General features: G+C 30.1%; 5 protein-coding genes and 2 non-coding genes across 17 annotated transcripts; 5 read left to right on the forward strand and 2 right to left on the reverse strand.

Annotated features, from left to right (window-relative positions):
- The first annotated feature begins 6 nt into the window (after positions 1 to 6).
- On the forward strand, positions 7 to 6940 carry Uck (Uridine-cytidine kinase). Of its 5 annotated transcripts, none has more exons than XM_083099544.1 (6): positions 7 to 87; positions 817 to 1007; positions 1463 to 1719; positions 1898 to 2043; positions 2138 to 2284; positions 3747 to 6008. In XM_083099544.1, exons 1-6 carry the CDS (start codon positions 21 to 23, stop codon positions 3878 to 3880), a joined length of 942 nt encoding a protein of 313 aa, XP_082955670.1. In that variant the 5' UTR covers positions 7 to 20; the 3' UTR covers positions 3881 to 6008. The 5 variants fall into 5 exon arrangements, with proteins under 5 accessions (XP_082955670.1, XP_082955668.1, XP_082955667.1 ...); XM_083099542.1 differs by lacking the exons at positions 7 to 87; positions 3747 to 6008 and adding exons at positions 203 to 297; positions 6061 to 6940; XM_083099541.1 differs by lacking the exon at positions 7 to 87 and adding an exon at positions 208 to 297.
- Ubl (Ubiquitin-like protein 5) lies at positions 6894 to 7745 on the reverse strand. 3 transcript variants are annotated; one of them, XM_083099553.1, is made up of 3 exons: positions 7480 to 7745; positions 7143 to 7332; positions 6894 to 7005 (listed from the first exon to the last, which is right to left on the reverse strand). In XM_083099553.1, exons 2-3 carry the CDS (start codon positions 7318 to 7320, stop codon positions 6962 to 6964), a joined length of 222 nt encoding a protein of 73 aa, XP_082955679.1. In that variant the 5' UTR covers positions 7321 to 7332; positions 7480 to 7745; the 3' UTR covers positions 6894 to 6961. The 3 variants fall into 3 exon arrangements, with proteins under 3 accessions (XP_082955679.1, XP_082955680.1, XP_082955678.1); XM_083099554.1 differs by having other exon boundaries at positions 7143 to 7370; XM_083099552.1 differs by having other exon boundaries at positions 7143 to 7360; positions 7480 to 7721.
- A 9-nt stretch (positions 7746 to 7754) lies between these two features.
- On the forward strand, positions 7755 to 9254 carry LOC145971644 (uncharacterized). The gene is made up of 2 exons (XM_083099546.1): positions 7755 to 8273; positions 8428 to 9254. The coding sequence occupies exons 1-2, from the start codon at positions 8026 to 8028 to the stop codon at positions 9029 to 9031; spliced, it is 852 nt and encodes a 283-aa protein (XP_082955672.1). The 5' UTR covers positions 7755 to 8025; the 3' UTR covers positions 9032 to 9254.
- Positions 9255 to 10189: 935 nt separating this feature from the next.
- On the forward strand, positions 10190 to 10261 carry Trnad-guc (transfer RNA aspartic acid (anticodon GUC)). The gene has a single exon. It is a non-coding gene; the product is annotated as a tRNA-Asp (tRNA).
- Positions 10262 to 10864: 603 nt separating this feature from the next.
- Positions 10865 to 10936, reverse strand: Trnad-guc (transfer RNA aspartic acid (anticodon GUC)). The gene has a single exon. It is a non-coding gene; the product is annotated as a tRNA-Asp (tRNA).
- Positions 10937 to 11666: 730 nt separating this feature from the next.
- On the forward strand, positions 11667 to 15552 carry Ckiibeta (casein kinase II subunit beta). 3 transcript variants are annotated; one of them, XM_083099549.1, is made up of 5 exons: positions 11667 to 11794; positions 12384 to 12459; positions 13010 to 13112; positions 13249 to 13630; positions 14265 to 15552. In XM_083099549.1, the coding sequence occupies exons 2-5, from the start codon at positions 12388 to 12390 to the stop codon at positions 14371 to 14373; spliced, it is 666 nt and encodes a 221-aa protein (XP_082955675.1). In that variant the 5' UTR covers positions 11667 to 11794; positions 12384 to 12387; the 3' UTR covers positions 14374 to 15552. The 3 variants fall into 3 exon arrangements, with proteins under 3 accessions (XP_082955675.1, XP_082955674.1, XP_082955676.1); XM_083099548.1 differs by lacking the exon at positions 11667 to 11794 and adding an exon at positions 11813 to 11948; XM_083099550.1 differs by lacking the exon at positions 11667 to 11794 and adding an exon at positions 11814 to 11952.
- Positions 15553 to 16292: 740 nt separating this feature from the next.
- Mps1 (dual specificity protein kinase monopolar spindle 1) lies at positions 16293 to 22699 on the forward strand. Of its 3 annotated transcripts, XM_083099528.1 has the most exons (9): positions 16361 to 16377; positions 16546 to 16687; positions 17289 to 18433; positions 18697 to 18908; positions 19002 to 19554; positions 19718 to 19878; positions 19974 to 20185; positions 20419 to 20808; positions 21900 to 22698. In XM_083099528.1, the coding sequence occupies exons 3-9, from the start codon at positions 17319 to 17321 to the stop codon at positions 21927 to 21929; spliced, it is 2673 nt and encodes an 890-aa protein (XP_082955654.1). In that variant the 5' UTR covers positions 16361 to 16377; positions 16546 to 16687; positions 17289 to 17318; the 3' UTR covers positions 21930 to 22698. The 3 variants fall into 3 exon arrangements, with proteins under 3 accessions (XP_082955653.1, XP_082955654.1, XP_082955656.1); XM_083099527.1 differs by having other exon boundaries at positions 16293 to 16687; XM_083099530.1 differs by lacking the exons at positions 16361 to 16377; positions 16546 to 16687 and adding an exon at positions 16709 to 16762 and having other exon boundaries at positions 21900 to 22699.
- The last annotated feature ends 88 nt before the right edge of the window (positions 22700 to 22787 follow it).

Here is a 22787-nt window from a genome sequence, read left to right on the forward strand (position 1 = left end):
TCCATTTACGGAGTAAGGCCATGGACCTAAGAAGATATGGATGGAGTCTAAAGCGCTCATATGGGCGAGGGGGCTGTGAAATTTGCGGTAAGGGAGGTGTATAGCTCTGTCTCTTTCCAAAAGCAACCTTCGGGTGTTTCCGTCGCATATCCGATATAACCTTTCGGGAATTATCGGATATGCGACGGAAACACCCGAAGGTTGCTTTTGGAAAGAGACAGAGCTATACACCCCCCTTACCGCAAATTTCACACCGCCCCGGCTCTAGACTCCATCCATATCTTCTTAGGTCCATGAGTAAGGCCGATATTACATTTGTCATACGACAAATTTTTTAAGCACATTGATTGGCTGCGGGATAATAATTTTTTGAATCTTTAGAAACTTTCTATCCCGCAGCCAATCAATGTGCTTAAAAAATTTGTCGTACGACAAATGTAATAGCGGCCTAAATCGACCGATCGTGATTCGTGATCACATGAGTGCGTTTCAGACTGCAGTTGTTGAATGACGTATTATTTGACTTTACGGCAAACGTGGTACAAGGATAAAGTTGATAAAATTTATTGAAAATTATTGTTTATTTATACCAAGAATGAAGATCTGAAGCGAACAATTCGCGAATTAAAATAAGAATTCTTAACGTTCGTTTTGGGTACTCGCGTACCCTTTTATTGACAGAAAAAAGGCACTCTTTTCGTACAGTACACGTGACCGGCTATCGTCAAACTATTTTTCCTCAGTCTCCTTTCGACAAAAATCGTTTTCCGAAACGTTATTTTGTTTTATTAATCTGAATCCTCCTTTTGAGAGCAGTGTTTTGCTGGCGAGAGTTTATTTCCAACAAAATCAACTTGGTCATCTCTGCGTGCTTAACAATGGCAGATATATCAACGAATATGGGTATCACGCGAAAAATGTCCTTCGGTATCAATAGCAAATTCAACGGCATCGAGAGTAAGACGCCTTTTTTGATAGGCGTCTCTGGTGGCACTGCAAGTGGAAAAGTGAGCATATTGTGCATGTGTAATTAATGTACAATAACAAAAATCAAATCAGTTCTTACAAAAATATGTCGACCAATATTTTAGAAATTGTGTTTTTTTTTAATACTTTTATTTTTTAATATTTATTTGATATATTAAAATATAAACAGAAATACTTTTCGATGAGAAAGTATTTGTAAGAATTTGATAATAACTTTTTCAACTTTTATTCAAATGGTATAAACTCATACTATTTTTATAGTAACTATTTGTAAAAAAGGATCAATATCTTTATAAATAGTATAATGTTAACTTAATTTTGAAATACAAAATAACATTCAATATTATAAAAAAGAAATATTTTTCTTGATAAGTAAATAATATAATAATTAATCAGATTCTGTGGCATTAGTTATAAAGATTAATAATTATAATTAACTTTGTATATGACAACAATCTTGTATCAATTGTTTTAGTCCACAGTATGCAAGCGTATAATGGAGAAATTGGGACAAGTAGATATGGATCACCAGCAGCGTCGAGTAGTCTGTATATCACAAGACAGTTTTTACCGTGACCTAACACCTACTGAGAAATTGAAAGCTGAGAAAGGGCAATACAATTTTGATCATCCTGATGCGTTTGATGATGATTTAATCTTACAAACACTGCAGGATATACTTGCTGGAGTCAAGTGTGAAATACCAGCTTATGACTATAGAACAAACAGTTTGTATGTATCTTAATATCTAACTATGTCTAATTTTTATGTCTTTAATGGAAATAGAGAAATCATTTATAAAATAATTCAAATGTAGTGTAAAAAACAAAAACATGTTTGTAGAAAACAAACTTTAGATGAATATTATAAAAGTTAAACTTATTAAAAGATTTGTATAAATTTATTATAGAATGAAAGATCAAGTTACCACGATATATCCTGCTGATGTGATGCTATTTGAAGGAATATTGGTATTTTACTTCCCCAAAATTCGTGATTTGTTTCACATGAAATTATTTGTAGACACTGATTCTGATACTAGGCTTGCAAGGAGAGGTAATTCTTCATGTGATGAATTTGATTGGCTTGTACTTTATCTTAACTATTTTAATCCATTAATTTAACCCATTCATTTAATCTATTTCTTTAGTGCCAAGGGACATAAAGGAACGTGGAAGGGATTTGGATTATGTCCTAAATCAGTATATGAACTTTGTAAAACCAGCTTTTGAAGAATTCTGCTTACCAACAAAAAAATTTGCAGATGTTATAATACCAAGAGGAGCAGATAATACAGGTAATATATAATTACGTATAATGATATTTATTACAGCTACTATAATTATTTCCCTTTGCTTATTATTAATTTATTTGTTTGGTTTATTTTTGTTTATTAGATATATTATAAGATATTAATTGTTATAAGTTATTGATTTTTTTTAAATTTAGAACACTTTCCTGAAGTACTAATATATATATTTTGTTGTTGTTGTAATATTAATCAAATATTAATATTTTTAAGCTTTTCCTATCAAATAAAATCCTCCTATCATTTAAGATTTTAATCTATCCATATATTTTTAATAAGCATATAGTTTTATTATTATTATTAGTATTACTCTCATTCTTTTCAAATATAAAGTTTAGAATAAATAATGAAAAGACTATAGATACATTTTTTCTATAAGCAAAAAATTAGAAAAGTTTTAAGAGATTTTTTAATAATTTGAATAGTTTTAATCTAATAAACTGCAAAGATTCGTGTCTCTTATTTAGAAGAATTTATTAATTTCAATTATGTTTGATTTTAATTATAATTTCAATGAATTATGAAAATATCTAATACAGAAAATATTAAATATAGGAAAATAATATTTTCATCTTTGTCAAAAAAGTTATAAAAAATATATTCTAATTTTAAATTAATTTTGTATTATAATTTTTTTCATACATATTTTTGCAGACATATAGAGATTTTAAAAAAGTTTGAAATTTCAAATCAGATCGTCTAAACAATAACATTTAGAAATGTATATGATCATCTAATGTTGAAATATTTTTACTCAAGATTGCATTTATCTCTAAATAAAAAAATTGGAAATTTTTATGCAATTGCATATAATTTGCTAGAATGTACAATGTTTATATATATAAAACTTGGATACACACACAATCATTTACATGTAAACTGTTAATGATAAATTATATATTTGAGTTTTACACATGATATAATTTACCACAGTATAATTTAATCTTTGTTTGTATATTCATATCATTTGTTCAATCTTTTATATACAGTATTACCTCACTTCATGTACCTTGTTTGGGACTAGTCACTATTATCAAATATAAAAGGAGGAAGTATTTATTTTTTTTTCTTTTTTTTAAAGCTATCGCATAAATCTTCTTGATGATTTATCCAGAGCGAGGGCGAAACGATAAAAAGAATAAGTAAGAAAAAGAGAATAAAAATAAATAATTTTCAATATTAAAGATAAAATAAAATTTATTCAGAGAAGATTTAAAGAAGATTTGCACTTGCTTGAGACACATTGGATGATTCAATGTTGTAAAATAAAGTGAAAAAAATTTGTGAAGTGAGATAATACTATATATACATATTTCATGGGTGCTGCCTGGTATGGCTTTGCCATGGTTGCGGATGTCAGAGCTACACCTTTTTAAACTTTAAGTAAAAGTTTAAAGGGGGAAAGTATCTCATGGGAAACCTATATGGTCTGGTTGTTGTATGTTTGCAGTGGCAATAGATCTAATAGTGCACCACATCTGGGATATTTTGCGTTTGAAAAAGGCCGAAAACTCAACCGGGCAGCATCCATTCTTCTACCAGCATAGGCGTACCTCGGCCTCATCCGACACACTCAGCAGATGACTTAAGCATGATAAACTCACTCTGTCAGGCACTGCATTTTTTTCTACACACCATACCCTTATGTATGACTGAATACATGATACACACATGCTGCTAATTCTTTTTTATTTTAAATGTTTGAGTAGAAGAGTAATGTCCGTTTTGTAATGCGGAATTATTCGCACATTTCAATTATCAATGTAATTTAAAAACAGATAGATTGATAAATGAATGACAAGGATAAATGGTCAAACAAACAAAAGAAGACACAAGTGAATGTGATAAATATTTTTATTATAATATTGAAACAATATCTGTTGTCTTGCAACAGATACTAAATTTTCATGCAAGACTGAATTTGTTTAATTATATTTACAGATTTATTTTTACTGCAATATGCATAAAAATATTGTATTAAATTATTGTCAATTAAGCATAATATTTTTTTATTAATCCAAGTTTTTAGAAACATTGGTGAAAATGGACATTATTTTCCTTCTAATTGTAATTTTTGAGGATTAGTCTTATATAAATAGAGAGAATGGCTTTTTATATGTGTTTTATCTTGTGTGAATATTTTTGCGTGAATTTTGAATTATAACTCTAAACAAGAAGAATGCATGAAATCATATGATTTCAATAAAAGAGAGAATGATAGATGGATTTATAGCAATTGACATCATGAAACTGAATTTTTCCAATTATTTTTCAACTCTAAATTCGGTTTCAACACTTTTCAGTATTTTTCTATTTCTTCCTATATTGTTAATATATTCTAACAGTGACTTTGTCTCCTTCATAATGCAATTTATTGAGAATAATATAATATTTCTAACATTTTTATATAGATTATAATAATGTATTTAAAGAATGTGCAATCACTAGAGTAAAGAAAAGAAAGATTATGATTTAGATTATGATATATATATATATATACATATATATATATATATATATATATTTCTATTCATATATTTCTTAATAAATTAAAATTTATTTATTTCTCTAAAGAACAGGAATAAAGGTAAGAAATCTTAAAATTTATATTCTATAAAGTGCGAAAAAAATTTTATAACTAATTTCCTGATCTCAAAGATTAAAAATTCAATACCCTTATAAATTTCTATCGATTTATTTTAACTTTTAATTTTAATATTTCTTTACAAATAAGTTATTATTATTTAATATTACATCGTTATTATTATTTAATATTACATATTATTCGTATAGCTATCTATCATCAAGTTTTTCCACAAACATCTTGAATATTATGCAAAAAAATCTATATACCCAATGTGTATGTATGTGTGCGCGATTGTGCTGTGATATATGTATGTATATTTTTGTGTATAAATGTAGGTATTATATATTTTAATGTAAGTTTTGTATTTTAGACTATTTTAGAATATGTTTATAAGACGTTATGTCACTTTTAATCACTTCAGCATATTTTGCTCCTTTGCATAATACTTTATTATTAAGCACGTGCAAGTATTCTTTAGGAAGAGCATAATTATCCAAGTCAATTTGTCTAATTTGACTTATTCGTGTATCTCGAAATATTCATCTCTATTGCATACTATAATATTAATTCTTGTACATATAAACATATATATATATATAAGATATGCCAAAACTATACTACTTACAGTTCCTTTCAATATTTTCTGCGAGAAATCTCAGTTTTGTTTAATATAATCTCTCATAATAAAACTGTATAATTTGCACAACTTTTTCTACAATAGCTATTAAGTCAGAAATACAATCTCTTCTTATCACCTGTTTATTATATCTTTTATTAAAATTTTTTAATTATATATATATATATATACAAATTTCATTTTCACAATTTGAAGGTGATATTATTCTTCTTAATCTGTATATCTTAATAAATAAAGGATACTAGTTTTGGCAGACAATTTATTGCATATTGCGTTAACAAAGAAAACAAAAAGTCTTCTTGTATTTGCAAGATGATATAATAAACACAAGTGTCTTATGCATAATAAACCACATATAATTATAATGTGATTACAATTGTTACTTAAGGCATCAGCAATTAATAATCCAGATATCTATATAAACAATTTGATATATTGTTTCAAGATGTACAACGATATTGCTAATAAAGAAAATTTATTATCCCTGATATATCCATACACATCACTATTCGCACACTGACATTTTGTGATCTGTTGCAGTGGCGATAGATCTGATTGTGCAGCATATAAGAGACTTCTTAAGCAACTGTGGTAGAGAAATGTCGGAGCCTGAAAGCCCAATTAACAGGATAGAGGGATTGTTCAAGAGGCCACATTAATTTTTAAAATTTTAACGCGCATTTCACAGAAATTTGCTGAGCTAATCGTGTTTTGCTTCTTTCCTTTTGTGATTTGTATATATTATTTTTTCTTCCTCCATATAATCTTTTAATTATGTAGAGTATAAGAAAAAAATTTTGTGATCAATATTATTAGGAATTTTTATCAGTTTTAATGGTATTTATTAGAAGCATTTACATTTTACAGTGATATTTAAATTAAAATGAATTATTTTAATCGTGAAAATAGTTATATACAGATATATGTATAAAGAATACAAAGGATATGATCAAAATGTATATCAAAACTGCAAAAACAAGTTATATACAATAGGATACAAGTTTATATTTATCTGATAAAATGAATGTAAGTTTTTTTTCTCTATTTTTTTAATCTACAATTTGTTTTGTCACACTTTTGAACTATATCCTGTATCTGCAAATGTCAAAAAGCACTAATTATCAAATGAGATATACTGTTGCATGCAGCACAGTTATTTATATTAGTTTGTAGAATATCAATTAGAGATTGTTAAAATATATAACAATATTTATGAGGGGCTACATAATGTAAACTAGAAATTATTTTCCTCTTGCTGATGTTTATGATGATTGTTTTATATAATTAATCTCTTATTGTTTATATATGTATATAGATATTATATATAAATATTATATATGTACATTATATATCTAGGCATAAAAAAGAAAATATAAAATTTAATGATAATATAATTAATATTAAAACATTTTTATATGCATATATTTTACATTTATTAGAATTATTGATAGTAGAGTTCTAAATTCATTCCATCGTGAATTTCATCTGAAGTAGCGCAATTAAAGAAAATATAACTCCATAAAATTATTTGTTTATAATTTAAAATTCTAGTAAATTATCTTTAACATGTATTGTACATGTCGACACGTATATATCGATCGTATTTTAACAGTAAAGGATACAATCTTGCAGCTTTATGTGATCTTTGAAAATGGTGTACCACTTCTTCAACACAATCTTCTCCCAGTGCGTTCCCGTCTGGGCGGCTATCAATTTCTTCAGATCCCCTATGGTGTCGTCCGGGTTGCACTTGACTCTAACCTTCTTACCAAGACGGTCGTTGCATGTTATCTCTAACATTTTTTATCGTACCTGGCAATTGGAGAACTTCAATACCACTCTGCAATAATCTTATGTTAATTTCAGAATCAACGTTTGTTTACACTCTTCATTAATCACGTTAAACACGTATTCGTATAATATAATCCAGATATTCAGACGCAAATAGATCGCACTTACTCTCGTTAAAATTGCGCCAAATCGTTCCCAATTTTCGCAATATTGCGCGAAATACGAAGAGATTAATATAAAGTCGATGATGATTTTCCGATCTTCGCTTTCTGATTTCACGTTTCTTCGAGGTTATGGGGAGAAAAACAAAGCTCAAGATCAATTATATTCGCAGTCGGTAATAAAAATTTCGTTATTTCAAGTGTGAGTTATCTAGAGTCAGTATATTAGATAAACAGCGCATCTGTCGATCCATGGGGTCTGTTCGTTTTATTTTCACTTCCTAAAATTTTCTGCACTTGAAACGAGATAGATAGAGCGCGAGCAAGAAAGGGAGAAAGAAAGCGAAGAGCTGAGCGATTGTAAACAAAAAGAACATATCCATCGCGTCAGCCTCGGGGAAGCCAGCTATATGTTGTGCTCTCCACGAGGCGATATCTCTTCCTCGACAATGCCATGTTGCTATGTTATTACGGGAAAGATATCGGGGAACGTGGTGGTTCGCTACAATAAACGCTATCGCGCGGTGAGAAAGGATCGCTGTAGATTGTTCGTATGAGAGTGCGCGCTATCGCAGGTTCCATGGCAAAACCGGAGCGATTACGCTTCACGATTCTGGAAGACTTGATACTCTTGCGGGAGGTCCTGCGACAGAATCCGTACGAGGAGAGCGACAGGTGGAAGGCCGTTGCCGAGTATGTCGTAAACGCGACGCAGAAGAACTTCAGTCTGCGTTGCATCAAGGAGCACGTCGATCACCTGTTAAAAATTTGGGCGAGAGAAGGCCACGCACACTTGAGGAAGTAAGCAAGTCCACCCGTCGTCGTATTCTGTAATTTATCATGTTAGGAGATTGATATACGCTATCTCACGAATGCATATTATTGGTTGGTTTTCATTTAAATGTAAAATAACACGGTCGATATTTATCAGATCTTTCCATGTATTGATTTGCAGATCAGGAACCGAGGAACAGTATAATGAAAAGGAACGACTTTTGCAGCAAGTACAAGACTTGCAAAGAGAATTCAGATGTTCCAGTAAAAGCACCAATGCACAAAAATCAAGAATGCAAACAAGAGAGATAATAGAGAACATTTCTGATACTTTGGAGGTAATAATAGAGGAACCAATAATGGGAACATCCTTACCTACATCTATATCTTCGACATTGTTGCCAATTGCATTACCATCGCCAACTTCATCGTCTTCGTCATCGTCATCGATTCTGCAAACCTCAGCGAGCCCTTTGCGGTCGCCAGTCACATCTCCATCAAGAACAGGTGGTCCAATAAGGAATAAAATGCGTCATGACACAATAAAGAAGTCAACGTTACAATTTCTACAAGAAAGACATAAAAAAGAGGTGGAATTTCAAGAAAAACAATTTCGCTTGGAGGAGAGGAGAATTCAACTTGAGGAAGAAAAATTTAGAATGGAAAAAAAGGAACGTGAGGCGAGATTGGAATTAGAAATTGAAGAGAGAAGACAACGGATCTCTGTGTCCAAACAGAAACAAGAGATTCTAGAAATATTATTACAATTAATACATAAACCATGATTATTTTTATAAATAATAGTTTTTCGTTATTTTATTAATTAATGTAAGCATTTCTCAGAAGAGAAAAATATCGGGACTCAATCAGGATTCGATCCTAGGACCTTCCCTCCAATCCTTTCTGGTAACTACTCTGTCATCACTCACTGAGTCATTCATTGTTCCATATAATTATTTTCTCTCTGCTCGCTTACATTAATAAATAAAATTATTGTTAAAAAATTTATATATATTCTCTGATTTAAAGTTATATAGATATATAAATAGTATCTAAGTTCTTGAATTAAATAAAACATTTATTTTCAAATATACAATGCTTTGATATATGAAAAAATTGTGGAGTTTTACAAAAAAGCATTTCAAACAAAAAATTGTAGAGCTTCAAGTGGCATTCGAATAATAATATTTTACATATCAAATAATAATACTTTCAGTTATTTTATAAAAGTTGATTATCTCGAATGTTTTAAATAAATGTTTCCTTTTATTGCATATTTTTGTAATTGATGTCGAGATGTTTTCAAAATGATATGATTAAATCCTCTGTTAAGAATTTTCTTAATTGTTATCCATCGAAGTTATACGATAATGCTGACATTAACGTGACCCAAATTGTCTCATTAAATAGCTATGAAATTATGAATTCTGATCTCTACACACAAAAAAAAAATGCGATCGTGCTTCATATGACACCTTGAGTCACTAATGCTGATAGTACTATTAATTCGATGGTTTTAGAAAGTTGAAGAATTAAATATAATTATTTTAGAAATGCGCACGCGTCTCGACATCAACTACAAAAATATATTTAAAATATATTTAAAACAAGGATTGATTTTTGAAATACTTTTTCCTCAAAATCAATATTTTCCAAAATACCAGAACGTTTCATTATTTTTTTCCTATATAAACATTATAATAAATACATATATATACGCATATAAAGATTTCTTTTATATTAAGAGACAAAGAGATAGTGTTAAAAATGATTATAATGTATCAGAATAAAAATAGCAATTTTTTAGTCTAAATATGGAATTATATGTAAAATTCTAAGATAATTCTAATATATATATTTTATTTTATAAAAATTAAACATTTTTTTTATAAGATTTTATTACAATGATTAATATATCACAATTTGTTCAACTCAAATAGAAATCCTCGATAGTATAGTGGTTAGTATCCCCGCCTGTCACGCGGGAGACCGGGGTTCGATTCCCCGTCGGGGAGGGTTTTTTTTGTATTTTTTTATTCTTTATATTTTATTATTATTATTATTATATTATTTTATTATTATTATTAAAACATCATTAACAAATAATTTCTGAATACAATTTATAATTTTTATTAAATTGAGATTTTTATTCTTAATAAATAGAAAAATCTTTAAGGGGAGAAACTGGATCAACTACGTCAAAACTTAATAAATTTAATACATTTCAAAATTCATAAATTGGACATTTAATATGAATTAAAATGTTTGTAATCACTATGAAAAACGATTTCGATATAAAGATTATATTTATACGATTTTTTTGAGATTGAATTATATTCTACAGGACAAATATTTTAATTCAGAAATTAATTATTTATTTTATATTTTAAAAAGCTAAAGTGCTTTGCGCAATTCTTTTATAAGCCCTTATCACTATACATTAAAAACTAAAGATTGGAATTTTTGTCGGAATTTCAAATTAGAAGAAAATCAATTTAATAAAAATTATATTTAGAGATTTTATATGTAATACTGCAAATAACACTAATAAAATAATAAATAATATAATAGTAACAATGGAAAAAAAATATATGTATGAGAAATAAAATACAAAAATTCTCCCCGACGGGGAATCGAACCCCGGTCTCCCGCGTGACAGGCGGGGATACTAACCACTATACTATCGAGGACTTATTGATGGGCGATAAAATTTTAACAATTGAAAATTTCTTGCAATTCAGCCAATCAGTAGAAACCCGCTAATTATTAACGCGTCATAAAACAGCAATTTGTACATAATTGGTTTGCTATTTTTATAAATTTAGCGCTAGTTTCTTTTATCGATTAATTCGAAAAAATTAGCAAAAATTTCTTTATGCTGATTGGTCAATAAAATATTGCTTTAACAATTGTAGTATCAATACAAACGCAATTTGAAATCTCACACATTTTTTTTCACAGATTTTGATAAAAAATAACCGAAATATCTATTATATAATGCGATTGGAGAGTTTCTAACACTATACACAAAATATTTACATAATTAATATATTAATATATATACTTAAATATATATTTAATTTATATAATACCCTAAAATATATTTAATTTATATAATACCCTAATAGCATACATTTCTAAAAGACGTCCAAAGATAATCGAGAGGATATCCAGAGGTCATAAAATATCCTTTGACTATCCTCTAGATGCTCTACGGACGTCTTTTGGACACGTGTATTATTAGGGTATGTATACATGTAAATTATTTAAGTATTTATAAATTAAATATGTATATATTAATTATATAAATATATATATGTAATATATTACGCAAATATTTTTTGAACAATAGTCATGATGTATAAATAACTAGACGGGATGCATCTGGCAATTATTCAGAAATTCGAAAGGAGCCAACTTCAGATTCAGGAAGGCTTGAATAGATGAGCTTTAATCATTGGGAGAGATGGCGGGGATGAGCGACGCGCGCGCAGCGCCATCTATACCCCGTTCGGTTGAGCAAGCGTGGCTAATCAAAGCACCAAGAGGTAAGCCGCGAGGTCTGTTTATTTTTGATTTTTCGTTAGATAGCTGCAGTTCCACGTCGGCAATTCGCAAGAGTAATGCGCCTCTTCGTCGTGCCTCGTCCCGTGCATCATATTCAAAAACCAATTGACCCATAGGAGCAATTGCCATGGAAACGTAGGTGTGAACGCGCCGGACGGGTCCGTAACTTGTCGGGCATCTTGCCTGGTAAAAGCCGAGCTCCATTGCACACCCCGCGCAGCCGTCTCCGCCCGTCTGTCCGTCTGTCCGTCCGTCCGTCCGTCTGTCCGTCCGTCTGTCCGTCTGTCCGTTGCTTTCTTCCCGTCCCATCCCATCCATCCCGTCCATCCCGTCCCCGTCGCTCTGTCGAGCCCGCGGTCGTGATCGCGCCGCTCTAACCAACTAACCAACGTGCACGTCGATAGTCGTCGATAGTCGTCGATAGCCGACGACGCGTTTATGCATTGAATCCACGATCGAGAACGGGAACGAGGCGAGCGACTCTTCGTCGCCTATATATTCGCCGATACCTGGCCACCTCCGTGCGAACACGTAATAACGGGACTCTTCCCACGGTTTCTTCTGCCGCAGGAAAATGAGCAGCTCCGAGGAAGTATCTTGGATCTCGTGGTTTTGCGGCTTGCGCGGGAACGAGTTCTTTTGCGAGGTGAGCACTCGAGGAAACGTCACTGTACGCTGAACGTTATTATATCTTCGCCATACGCATTTTAAATTGCTTCATAACAATGTTTATCGGAGCACATTCAGAGCTCTGGAGAATGTCAATTTACTCTTACTGGTCAGCTATAGTAGAAGTAAGAGTGATAAATTTTCTTATATAAGTTGCTTAGATTTGGGGTAAGAATAATGAAACGGCAAAATCTCAGAATAGAATTAAAATGATGCACGAAAGTATCTAATTCTGTTTGTGTATGTATGATTTACACATATGTGGGATATCATATCGTATCACATTTTATTAGCCAATTAAGAAATAAATGATCATGACATGGTGCTTTAAGATATACAATTTGATTCCTATCTTTTAAGATATGATCATGACAATTATATAAATTTATATTTGATACTTTAAAATATTTATTTTGTTATTTATATATTTTTAGATATATTTTACATGCAAGAGACATTTGAATGATATCTCATAGAAAAGTTTGCAATTATAGATATCACTTTATTCTGTTTATTGTCATATCCAGGTGGATGAGGATTATATTCAAGACAAATTTAATTTAACGGGACTGAATGAACAAGTACCACATTACCGTCAAGCATTGGATATGATTCTTGATCTTGAACCTGGTAAGTTACTGAGACAGTAATAAATTACTTTTTCTCTAATTGTTAAATATTTAAACTGAAATATAGAGATAAATAAAAAAAAATTGTCATTGTAATTACAGTTTTTAACTCTTATTATTTAATTTCTATTTGCTAGATGATGATTTGGATGATAATCCAAATCAATCAGATCTGGTCGAGCAAGCAGCAGAAATGCTTTATGGTCTTATTCACGCACGTTATATACTTACCAATCGTGGCATCGCTCAGATGATAGAAAAATACCAAGCAGGCGATTTTGGTCATTGCCCGCGAGTTTATTGTGAATCCCAACCGATGTTGCCGTTAGGCCTCAGCGATGTTCCTGGTGAGGCAATGGTCAAGAGCTACTGTCCCAAATGTATGGACGTCTACACGCCAAAGAGCTCGAGACATCATCACACTGATGGAGCTTATTTCGGTACAGGATTTCCACATATGCTGTTTATGGTTCATCCTGAATACAGACCGAAACGTGCGGCAAATCAATTTGTACCTAGGTAAATAGACATCATTCTGAAAATGATAAGTACTCTCTTAACATTAAAATTATACAATAACAGTCCAAAATGCTATTATTGGCTGTAAAAATTCTAAAAGTACAATAAGTATTTTATTTTCTTTCCTTTTTTGATAAAATTACGATAAAATTTTTATGATAAAAAATAAAAATGGAAGAAATTGTATTAAGATAGATAGGTATTCCAACAAAAAAAAATCTTATTGAACATTTATACAAGTTTTGTATATAATTATATATAAACTTTGTGAAAATTTTAATATTTTTTATAGATTCTATTAGTCTACAATAATCAAAATTATATCACAATTTTCTCAATATATTTTCTAGAGAATATATAGTTATAATATTCATTGTGTGTCATCACCTATATACAAGAAAAAATAGATTGATAGATTGATATTTATTCTTGCCACAGTTATATTTTTATAAATTGTATATATTTAATCAGATATAGATTATATAGACATCTAAGAAGATTCAATGACATTTAATATTGAGATAAGATATTGAGATATATATTTTAAACTATCTTTACGAAGTTTTATTTTTGCATGTGTAGAAATGTATGAAATTCTCTGAAAATTAAAAAATGAATTTTATTTTTTTTCCAGATTATATGGCTTTAAAATTCATCCTCTAGCATATCAGATTCAGCAACAGTCTGCATCCACATTCAAAGCACCTTTACGAGCTCTTAATTATAATAATGGAAAACGTTAAGGTCATTTTGGAATAGCCTAGAATACTTCCTTTCATTACTCGCAATTTCTAATTTCGTCCTGAAGATTCAAATAAAATATTTTTTATATCTCTGTTACTCCCATGCAATATATTTCTGCGCAAAAAGGACATTTCTTACAGAAAGCACTCCTTGTAACTTTAGTACATTCATTATCTCATTGCTCTTACACTTTCGGAATATACGATATTACGTGAAGAAACAAAAAGAAAAAGAAAGAGAGGCGATCATTTAGTTTCGTCATGTGTGTAAATCATTGTCATATTATTTAAATTGTAGCAACAATATTCTTTTTCAACACTCGTTAACGCGAAGAACTAATATGTTTTTGTATAGAAACTGAACATTATTTACATTAAAGGATAAAGGGAAAAAAATAAGGAAAACATAGAATAATTGCATTAGATCATAAATAAGGAAAGAGAGAAATGATTATAGGATAGAATATACATCCATTTTGTACGAGAGTCGTTTGCGTCACCGTATTTGCTGCCAAGTAGTTCCTAAAAATGTGCAGAAGCGGACTTCTATAAGGAGAATCGAAAAGTGAATAGAAAGAGAAAAAGATGGATTTCACATTGGTTCTTTTCGAGACGAGAAATAATGTATAAAGAAAAATATAGTTATTAAGTAACTTAATTTAATCGCTGAGTAATTTCTACGCGAATTGTGACAGAAACAATTTATTGATAAATATAAATTTATAATATAAATATATATTATAATATAAATTTATAATATAATATAAATTTATTGATAAATCGTATAGATAATATATATTAATAAATTACTTTGACGCCAAAAATAATTGAACTCGACGAGACATAGTTATTTTAAAGAAACAAAAAATCGTGCAGTGTTTCACGAGAAAGATTAAAAAAGACGATTATCTTGGTTTTTGTCACAATTCTCGAAACGTTCTTATATTGACATTTAATATTGGTGGAAGAAAGATTTCGCGCGATTAGAAGATAAAATTCTATGTACAATTTTTAACGTAGAGCAACAAAGCTACTAGTAACATTTTTTTTCATTTCGTTTAATCGTTCGCGAAGTAAAGTTTTGAATCAAATGGATTTTGTATCCAAATTGATTAGTTTATACTAGGGAAAACTATTGTATCGTATTTTCACTTTAAATTAAAGTACAATTTATTTACATATTGTGTTTTCAATATCCATACAATTATGAATTAAAAAAGATTAACATAAATATGTAATTTTACATTACTATGTATAATTAGTTAAATTAATTGATTTGCATTACTATGTATAAGTTGAATAATTATATTTATCCTTAATTATTAAAATTAATACTGTTTAATATTTATATGCATTATTTTTTAAAACAGTTAATGAATTCCATATAATCATAAATTATAGACAAAGATACTATATATTGTTCTAGAGTTAGTGTATCATCTGCTAAAGGCAGATTTTTTAAATTTTGACACGAAAATTTTAATATTAGTATATCGAGATATAATAGTTTTTAAATGGGATAGCGCGTTTAAAGTGTTATCATTAACCAATCAGAACAAAGAAATCATTGCTCCAATTGGTCAATTAAGTCCGCATCCTTGATTAAAATAAAAGTTTCCTTTTTGATCAAAATAAAAGGAGCTAAAAGTCCTTTTATCTGATTGGTCAAATTTCAATCTTCCATACAGTCTCTGATACAGGCTTTAAGTCATCACACTACGGATTGCGGGCTCGGTGTAGTTGAAATTGACCAATCAGAACAAAGCAATTTGTAGGCTACTCTGATTGGTTAATTCCAACCGCAATCGAGTCCGAAGTCCGTAGTGTGATTATGGCTTTATATTCTTTCCCCCACATCTCCATAAAACTATTCTTCAATTTCGACCAATGAGCGCGATCCTTGCGAATTCAAATGTCATATGTAAAGCAAAAACCGGTAGAGAGCCAAAAGTTTACGTTTAAATTATATTTAAGTTTTGAAAGTGATACGCATAAATATACAAAGTGATATATCATAGGATACATAAATAAAACTATTTTACATAAATATAAATAATTTTATACGTATGACGGCCTTATAACGTGCATACTTTTTGTCTTTCTTTTTGTTAGGCCTACAGTAGGGCTGTTTAGTTTGACAGGTGTTTGTGTGTGTATATATGTGTATACTAGAAGATGTTCCGCGATGAAAGCATCCTGATTTCGTCTCCTTTCCATGTGCTTCATCTAAAAATCACCGAAAACTCTGACATCTATTATGCCAATGGATATTTGTTAGCATAACTTAGGGATAATTCGCGACGTTTTTCTTCAGGTAATTATTCGCTATGGAAGTTTACGATATTCTGACTGGAGATCTGCTCCAATAAAGAAAAGAGAGAGAAAGACAGTAACCAAAAATCTTAATTTTTTTACATGATCTGTTTTTTTTTTAGATTCAAAACAATTGTAACTGTATCATTTATGTATTATAAACATCTTTTTTAATATTTACATTAATGTATTTCCTTTATATTATTTTATTTATTTAATTATATATATATACTTAAAAAATATATATATATACTTTAAAAAAAAATATAATTATACTATTTATAAAAGATTTTTAAACAAATTTGTAAAACAAGAATTTTTAATAGCATAATGCAATGAAAAAATAAGATTAATATTAATTTATATCTAATATGATTTTAATAATTTATATTTTATATATATAATATATTGTGCTATATGCATTAAGTGCAACAATCATCTTTATGATATGAAGATACATTAATCAAAAGATTATATATATTGATTTTCAAAACTTTTAGTTTCTGTTTATTTCTTTCATATTTTTTTTTCATAGAACAGCAGCATCTGAATATAATGCATATTTTGAACATTATTAAAACATAATATTTCTTTTTTTACAGTAAATAACATTTGTTCTCGAAAGATTATCAATGATGTCAGATCTTGTAGGAAATAACAGCCACAGTTTTAGTAGTGCAAATACAAGCAAAACGTCAATTACACTACCAAAGTCTCAACCAGTACGCCTCTTGTATTTGTGTGAGAGCGATGAAGATGACGATGATAATGAAAACGAAGAGAAACCCCGCGTGTCTGAAGATGAGTCAGATTTGGATGAAGTACCAAGTGATTCTGCTGATAATGTATGGGAATTACGTGTACATGAAGCAGCAGACATTGATCCTTTGATCAGTCCAACAGATGGGCTCTCAAAAACTATATGTGTATCGCCAAAAAATGATTGTGCAATTCCAACTGATATTTCTTCTATGCAGAAAAGTTATGCGAATAAAGAAGAAGGCGATCCTGATATGAATAAAAACCTACAACCGATAACAAACAGTGCCCAATTGAATCATGAGAATGTTTACATGTCCAATATGTTGAATAAAAAAAAGGAGGAACACCTATGTAGCACAATGACTGATAATAAAATGCTGCATAGGAATAATGAGCACTTGTTGAATTTAAGCAAAGAGGACCAGCGGCATAAAGAAGTGTTGCATGGTTTTAATGAACAAATGAATAAAGATTGCAACGAGGAGCCTTGCAAGATCCCAACCGTCGTATCGGAATCCGTTAACTGTATATCTCAAAACCTATCTGGGAACTTAATAAATCCTGTAACATATAACTCGCAATACAGCACTGCCAAGTATGAAGCGAATGAAAAATGTACGCCAGCTAAAAATTCGAGCACACACATAGTATTAAGTACACCCTCACTGAACAAAGTTCAGCAAACATCATTACCTACTCCAGTTAATTGTTTAGTCTTGGAAACTCCATTGAAACAGCCAATTGGTTCCATACATCCGAATCCATGCACATCGCATAAGCAACTATTTCAGACCCCACAGAGTAAATTGTCTGATGATTTAAGTAAAAGTCACATTCAAACTCCTTCCACAATATTGTCCAGTTGGTACTATAATAATGCGAGACATACACCAATGGAGGGAAAAAATCTCGTTACAAAAGATTATGTGCAAATATCTAGAAATACAATTTGTACGCCTATTGCAGAGAAGCCGGACTCCGCGAGGTTTGTAGAATCATTTTACTACACACTTTAAAAAAACAATATTTAACTTATTGTTTAACACAGTATTACTCACAGTATTATTTATTTTTGATGAAAAATATATTTATAAATATATTACTGAAATAAATATAAAAAAATGAACCTTTTGTCAATTTGTTTGAAATTGAATTTTTATCGCGTTTTATATCCAGAATGAACTATGATTCTTTTGGTTTAAACACAGATCGCAGAACATCAATGGTAATTAATTTTTTTTTCTTTAGATCGAATGTTAAGAACGTGAGACAACCTTTAGCGGATGCTATGCTAGTACATAGCGATTCTTCTGCAGTTCATCCTTCGGAATCGAAGCCACTCGTTGCGTTGCACGCATGTACTGAAACAAAAACTGTTGCATCCGAATTACAACAGAAAGATAGAAGCAAGAAAGCGGGTGTAAAATTGATGATGGACACAGAAATTAATTACCATAATGGTAAACGCATTAATAGCGCGTCCAAATTAAATATAATAATTTAATTATTAAATATCTTATTTTGTTGTTACATTAAGTTGTCATTGTATTCAGATCCGAAATTTTCAAAGCCTACCGAGGAAATAAAGGACAACAAACAGTTCGTCAATATATCTGACACATTGCTAGCAGGTAGCACAAAGACTGTGCCGAGTAAGAACGAAATCAAACGAAATGTGATAATTGGGTCTAATATAGGCCTAAAAGATTCCTTGCAAACTCTGAACAAGTATAGTGAAGAAAAACACGGAATCGTCTCTGAATATAAAAACTCGCACGAGCGATATCCGATTTGCGAGAAGCGCGAAAAAGCTCAAATCGTAGATAGAGTGGCGAACACACAATTTACTATACCATCGAGCATTCTTCCACAACGACAAGGCAAAACATTACGTGTGAAGAACAAAGAGTATCTGATTCTGGGCTTTCTTGGTTGTGGAATGAGCGGCGAAGTTCTGCGAGTGCAGGATATTTCTTTCGGTGAGTTACGCGCAATCAAATGCGTAGACTTGAGCAAGATGGACAAAGAGTCGGCTCAAGGCTGCTTGGACGAGATCTCCATGCTACATAAATTACAGGCGCCCTGCGTCGTCAGAATGTTCGATTAGTGAGTATACATTGCTAATGTGCAAAATATCAGATATATTTGAAGATAGCAATAATTTTGACTGCAGGAGAACACATTTCTGAAAAGAATTTGACGATTTTATCTTGATAATAATATAAATGAAATATTAACGTCTTTAATAACGTTAATTTAATTTGTTTAGTGAGATCACAGACTCTATGGTTTATGTGGTGATGGAAATGGGTGATACCGATCTCAGCAGACTTCTGAAGTCCATGTCCCAGGAAAAGCAAATTTCTCTCACGATGATTCTGTATTATTGGACAGAAATGCTCACTGCTGTAAAACACATACATGATAATGGTATATATATATATATATATTTAATTAATTAATTAATTAATTTAACACAAACGCTATTTTATCCTGTAAATAAATATATGGCTTCTACGTTTCAGGAGTCATACATTCGGATTTAAAACCGGGAAATTTTTTACTTGTACGCGGCCGACTTAAGTTGATAGATTTTGGCATCGCTTCTAATGTAAATTCCGACATGACATCTGTTCTGAAAAATAGTACAATTGGAACATTAAACTATATCAGTCCAGAAGCTCTGATGGACATCGGCGGTAGTGCGGATTCGCCTACGCACAAAGTTAAATACAAGGTGGAGCAAAAATAACAAATAGATAATTCGAGATAAAAATGCCTTTTTTTCTTACATTTAAAGAAATGCTTAAAAAGATATATTAATCATTTATTAATTAAAAACCGCTCCGCTTGAAAACCGAATCAGCTTGATTGGAATAATTGAATTAAAAAGTTGATATTTATTATTATAAATTAAATTAAAAATTTATAAGTTGCGAGTGGAGATGAATAGTATCGTTTTCTCGACAGATAAGCTTTAAGTCGGATGTATGGTCATTAGGGTGCATTTTGTACAGCCTAGTATATGGTCACACACCGTTTCAACACATACGTTCCCAATGGGCAAAGGTGAACGCTATAACTAATCCGAAACCGAACATTTCGTTTCCGGCATTCTCTTCGAGCGGCAAGAATCTTCAGAATCACGAGCGCACGCCGCCCGTCCTGATTGATGTGATGCGAAAGTGCCTTCAGCACGATCCGAAAGCGAGACCCACGGTGTCACAATTATTGCAGGTACAATATGTACCAACCATGCAAAATGTCGCGTCGATCACGACATCCGCCGACATTCCGGCGAGCATTCTTGTGAAAATAAAGCAAGCTCTGAATGAGGAAGAGTGGCGACAGTTGGTGCAGGTGAGCGCATCTTTGTCCTGAAGGACAAATATTTTTTATAAGATTATCCGAGTTGGGAACGTTACTTCAAAAAAGTAACGCGTTACCGTTACCGTTACTTTTCGTGAAAAGTAACTCGTTACTGTTACCGTTACTAAAAAAGTAACAATTCGTTATTTTTTATAATACAAAAATTAAATTAATTTATTTTAAAATATAATTATTATTTTATAGTATTTATTATAATTGATTTTAAAATATAATTATTACTTTTATATATTCGATAATTATAAATTATTCCATCATTGATGTTCTTCATATTCAATTTTTCATTTATTAATTTAGAAATTTTAGATTTATGAATACAGAGAAAAACATCATGCATGTATATAATTTTCCAAAATATTTGCAAACTGTTTTGTAATAGAAATAGATTTTTCAATTACTAAGGAGATACTATCCAGAATTACAGAATTAAAGTAACGATAAAAGTAACGGTTAAATTCGTTATCGTTACTGTAAAAATATAACGACGTTACCGTTACCGTTACAGACAGAAAAAAGTAACGATCGTTACCGAAAAAAAGTAACGATAACGGTAACGACGTTACAAGTAACGCGTTACTTCCCAACTCTGAAGATTATGGTCCATATTCTGAATCCTCTTTTATCGATAAAAGAGGATTCAGAATATAGACCTATATATATAAAAGAGGATCTTTCCATACAATATTAAGAGTAATCTCCAGTACTTCATTATCAATTCGATAACAATATTAAAAAACAATAAAAAATAACAATATTAAAACAACTTAATAATATAACTTTTATATAATTTTGATGAAAGAACAGTTTCAAAAAATTATAAATATTAATTTTATATAATAATTATTATTAGAAAGATTCTTTCATTATAGTACATGTTGCATTATGTTGTATTGAACATATGGAGATTAATTATTATGTAATTATTATAATTATTAATTTGCTTCCAGTTTTGACAGTAGAATTTAAAAACTTTTACAAAAGATATATCTCTGAACAATTGTGTACTTGTGAATGAATATAATTTTAATTACTCTAATTAAACAAAATATCCTGCATTTTTTCAGATATTGGACACAAAGCGACATTGTATATGATATTATCGAAGTAATACATTATCGGTTTACTGATGTACATAAAAATATTTGTATATACATACAAGAGACAATTTGCAGCGAGACACAATACGGAAACATGTGTATCGAGAACAAGGCTAATGACAAAAATAATATACATTTATATATATATATGTATAGGAAGAGAGAGAGAAATGTAACAGATTCGCGCGAGAGAATAAATTATAAATAAAATTGAATTTGAATATTATACTTGCTTGTGTATCACATGAATATGAAACTTTGTATACAATATCAGGAATATTATAATATTGTAAGAAAGTAAATTTATAATTTTGTGTTAAGTTAAAATATTTTTCAGTTTTTTATTTTGTATTTCACGCTCGTATACAAATATTGTATTTGCTATTCGCGAAAGTTAAATCAATGTAATCGATAGTGTTTTACACTTGTAGATTTTGCAATTTGTGCAAATTATTTAGAAATATTGAACCATGCACGGTTTTATTTCATTACTTTATTGCTTTCGTAATATGTAAGAAACGATAAATTCAATTCTTTTTTACTGCATCGCAAAAATTTTGATTTGTCTGTTCAAAGCATTAAATTTATAACTCTTCCGTTTTAAAGTATGGCAAATACATCGGATTAATTTATCTCAATTCTGTTCTCTCTGAGTCTTAAAAAATATTTTAATGTAAACAAGAACGTATCTTGTTTTTTTCGTTAAATAATTTTGATAAATAATTGTCAAAAAATAAATTAGTGTTGTCTTTATAATTTATTAATAATGTGCTTGATGTTATGAATAAATCACATTATGGAATATATACATATGAAGTTTTGCGTTATGTATAGATTCTATTGTACCACGTTTTT

Source organism: Camponotus vicinus, unplaced genomic scaffold (genome assembly GCF_025532165.1).
Source record: "Camponotus vicinus isolate PSW18456_S1 unplaced genomic scaffold, iyCamVici1.0 SCAF_5, whole genome shotgun sequence".
Classification (NCBI taxonomy): Eukaryota; Metazoa; Arthropoda; class Insecta; order Hymenoptera; family Formicidae; genus Camponotus; species Camponotus vicinus.

Coding starts and splice junctions, on each gene's coding strand:
- Uck (XM_083099543.1), top strand. CDS start 407: ATGTGCTTAAAAAATTTGTCGTACGACAAATGTAATAGCGGCCTAAAT. Junction 1,720..1,897: donor GACTATAGAACAAACAGTTT/GTATGTATCTTA, acceptor AATTTATTATAG/AATGAAAGATCAAGTTACCA. Junction 2,285..3,746: donor AAGAGGAGCAGATAATACAG/GTAATATATAAT, acceptor GTATGTTTGCAG/TGGCAATAGATCTAATAGTG.
- Ubl (XM_083099553.1), bottom strand. CDS start 7,320: ATGTTAGAGATAACATGCAACGACCGTCTTGGTAAGAAGGTTAGAGTC. Junction 7,006..7,142: donor TCACATAAAGCTGCAAGATT/GTATCCTTTACT, acceptor GCGCTACTTCAG/ATGAAATTCACGATGGAATG.
- LOC145971644 (XM_083099546.1), top strand. CDS start 8,026: ATGAGAGTGCGCGCTATCGCAGGTTCCATGGCAAAACCGGAGCGATTA. Junction 8,274..8,427: donor GGCCACGCACACTTGAGGAA/GTAAGCAAGTCC, acceptor ATTGATTTGCAG/ATCAGGAACCGAGGAACAGT.
- Ckiibeta (XM_083099548.1), top strand. Junction 12,460..13,009: donor GGAACGAGTTCTTTTGCGAG/GTGAGCACTCGA, acceptor TGTCATATCCAG/GTGGATGAGGATTATATTCA. Junction 13,631..14,264: donor GCAAATCAATTTGTACCTAG/GTAAATAGACAT, acceptor TTTTTTTTCCAG/ATTATATGGCTTTAAAATTC.
- Mps1 (XM_083099527.1), top strand. CDS start 17,319: ATGATGTCAGATCTTGTAGGAAATAACAGCCACAGTTTTAGTAGTGCA. Junction 18,434..18,696: donor GAGAAGCCGGACTCCGCGAG/GTTTGTAGAATC, acceptor TTTTTTCTTTAG/ATCGAATGTTAAGAACGTGA. Junction 19,879..19,973: donor AAAACACATACATGATAATG/GTATATATATAT, acceptor TCTACGTTTCAG/GAGTCATACATTCGGATTTA.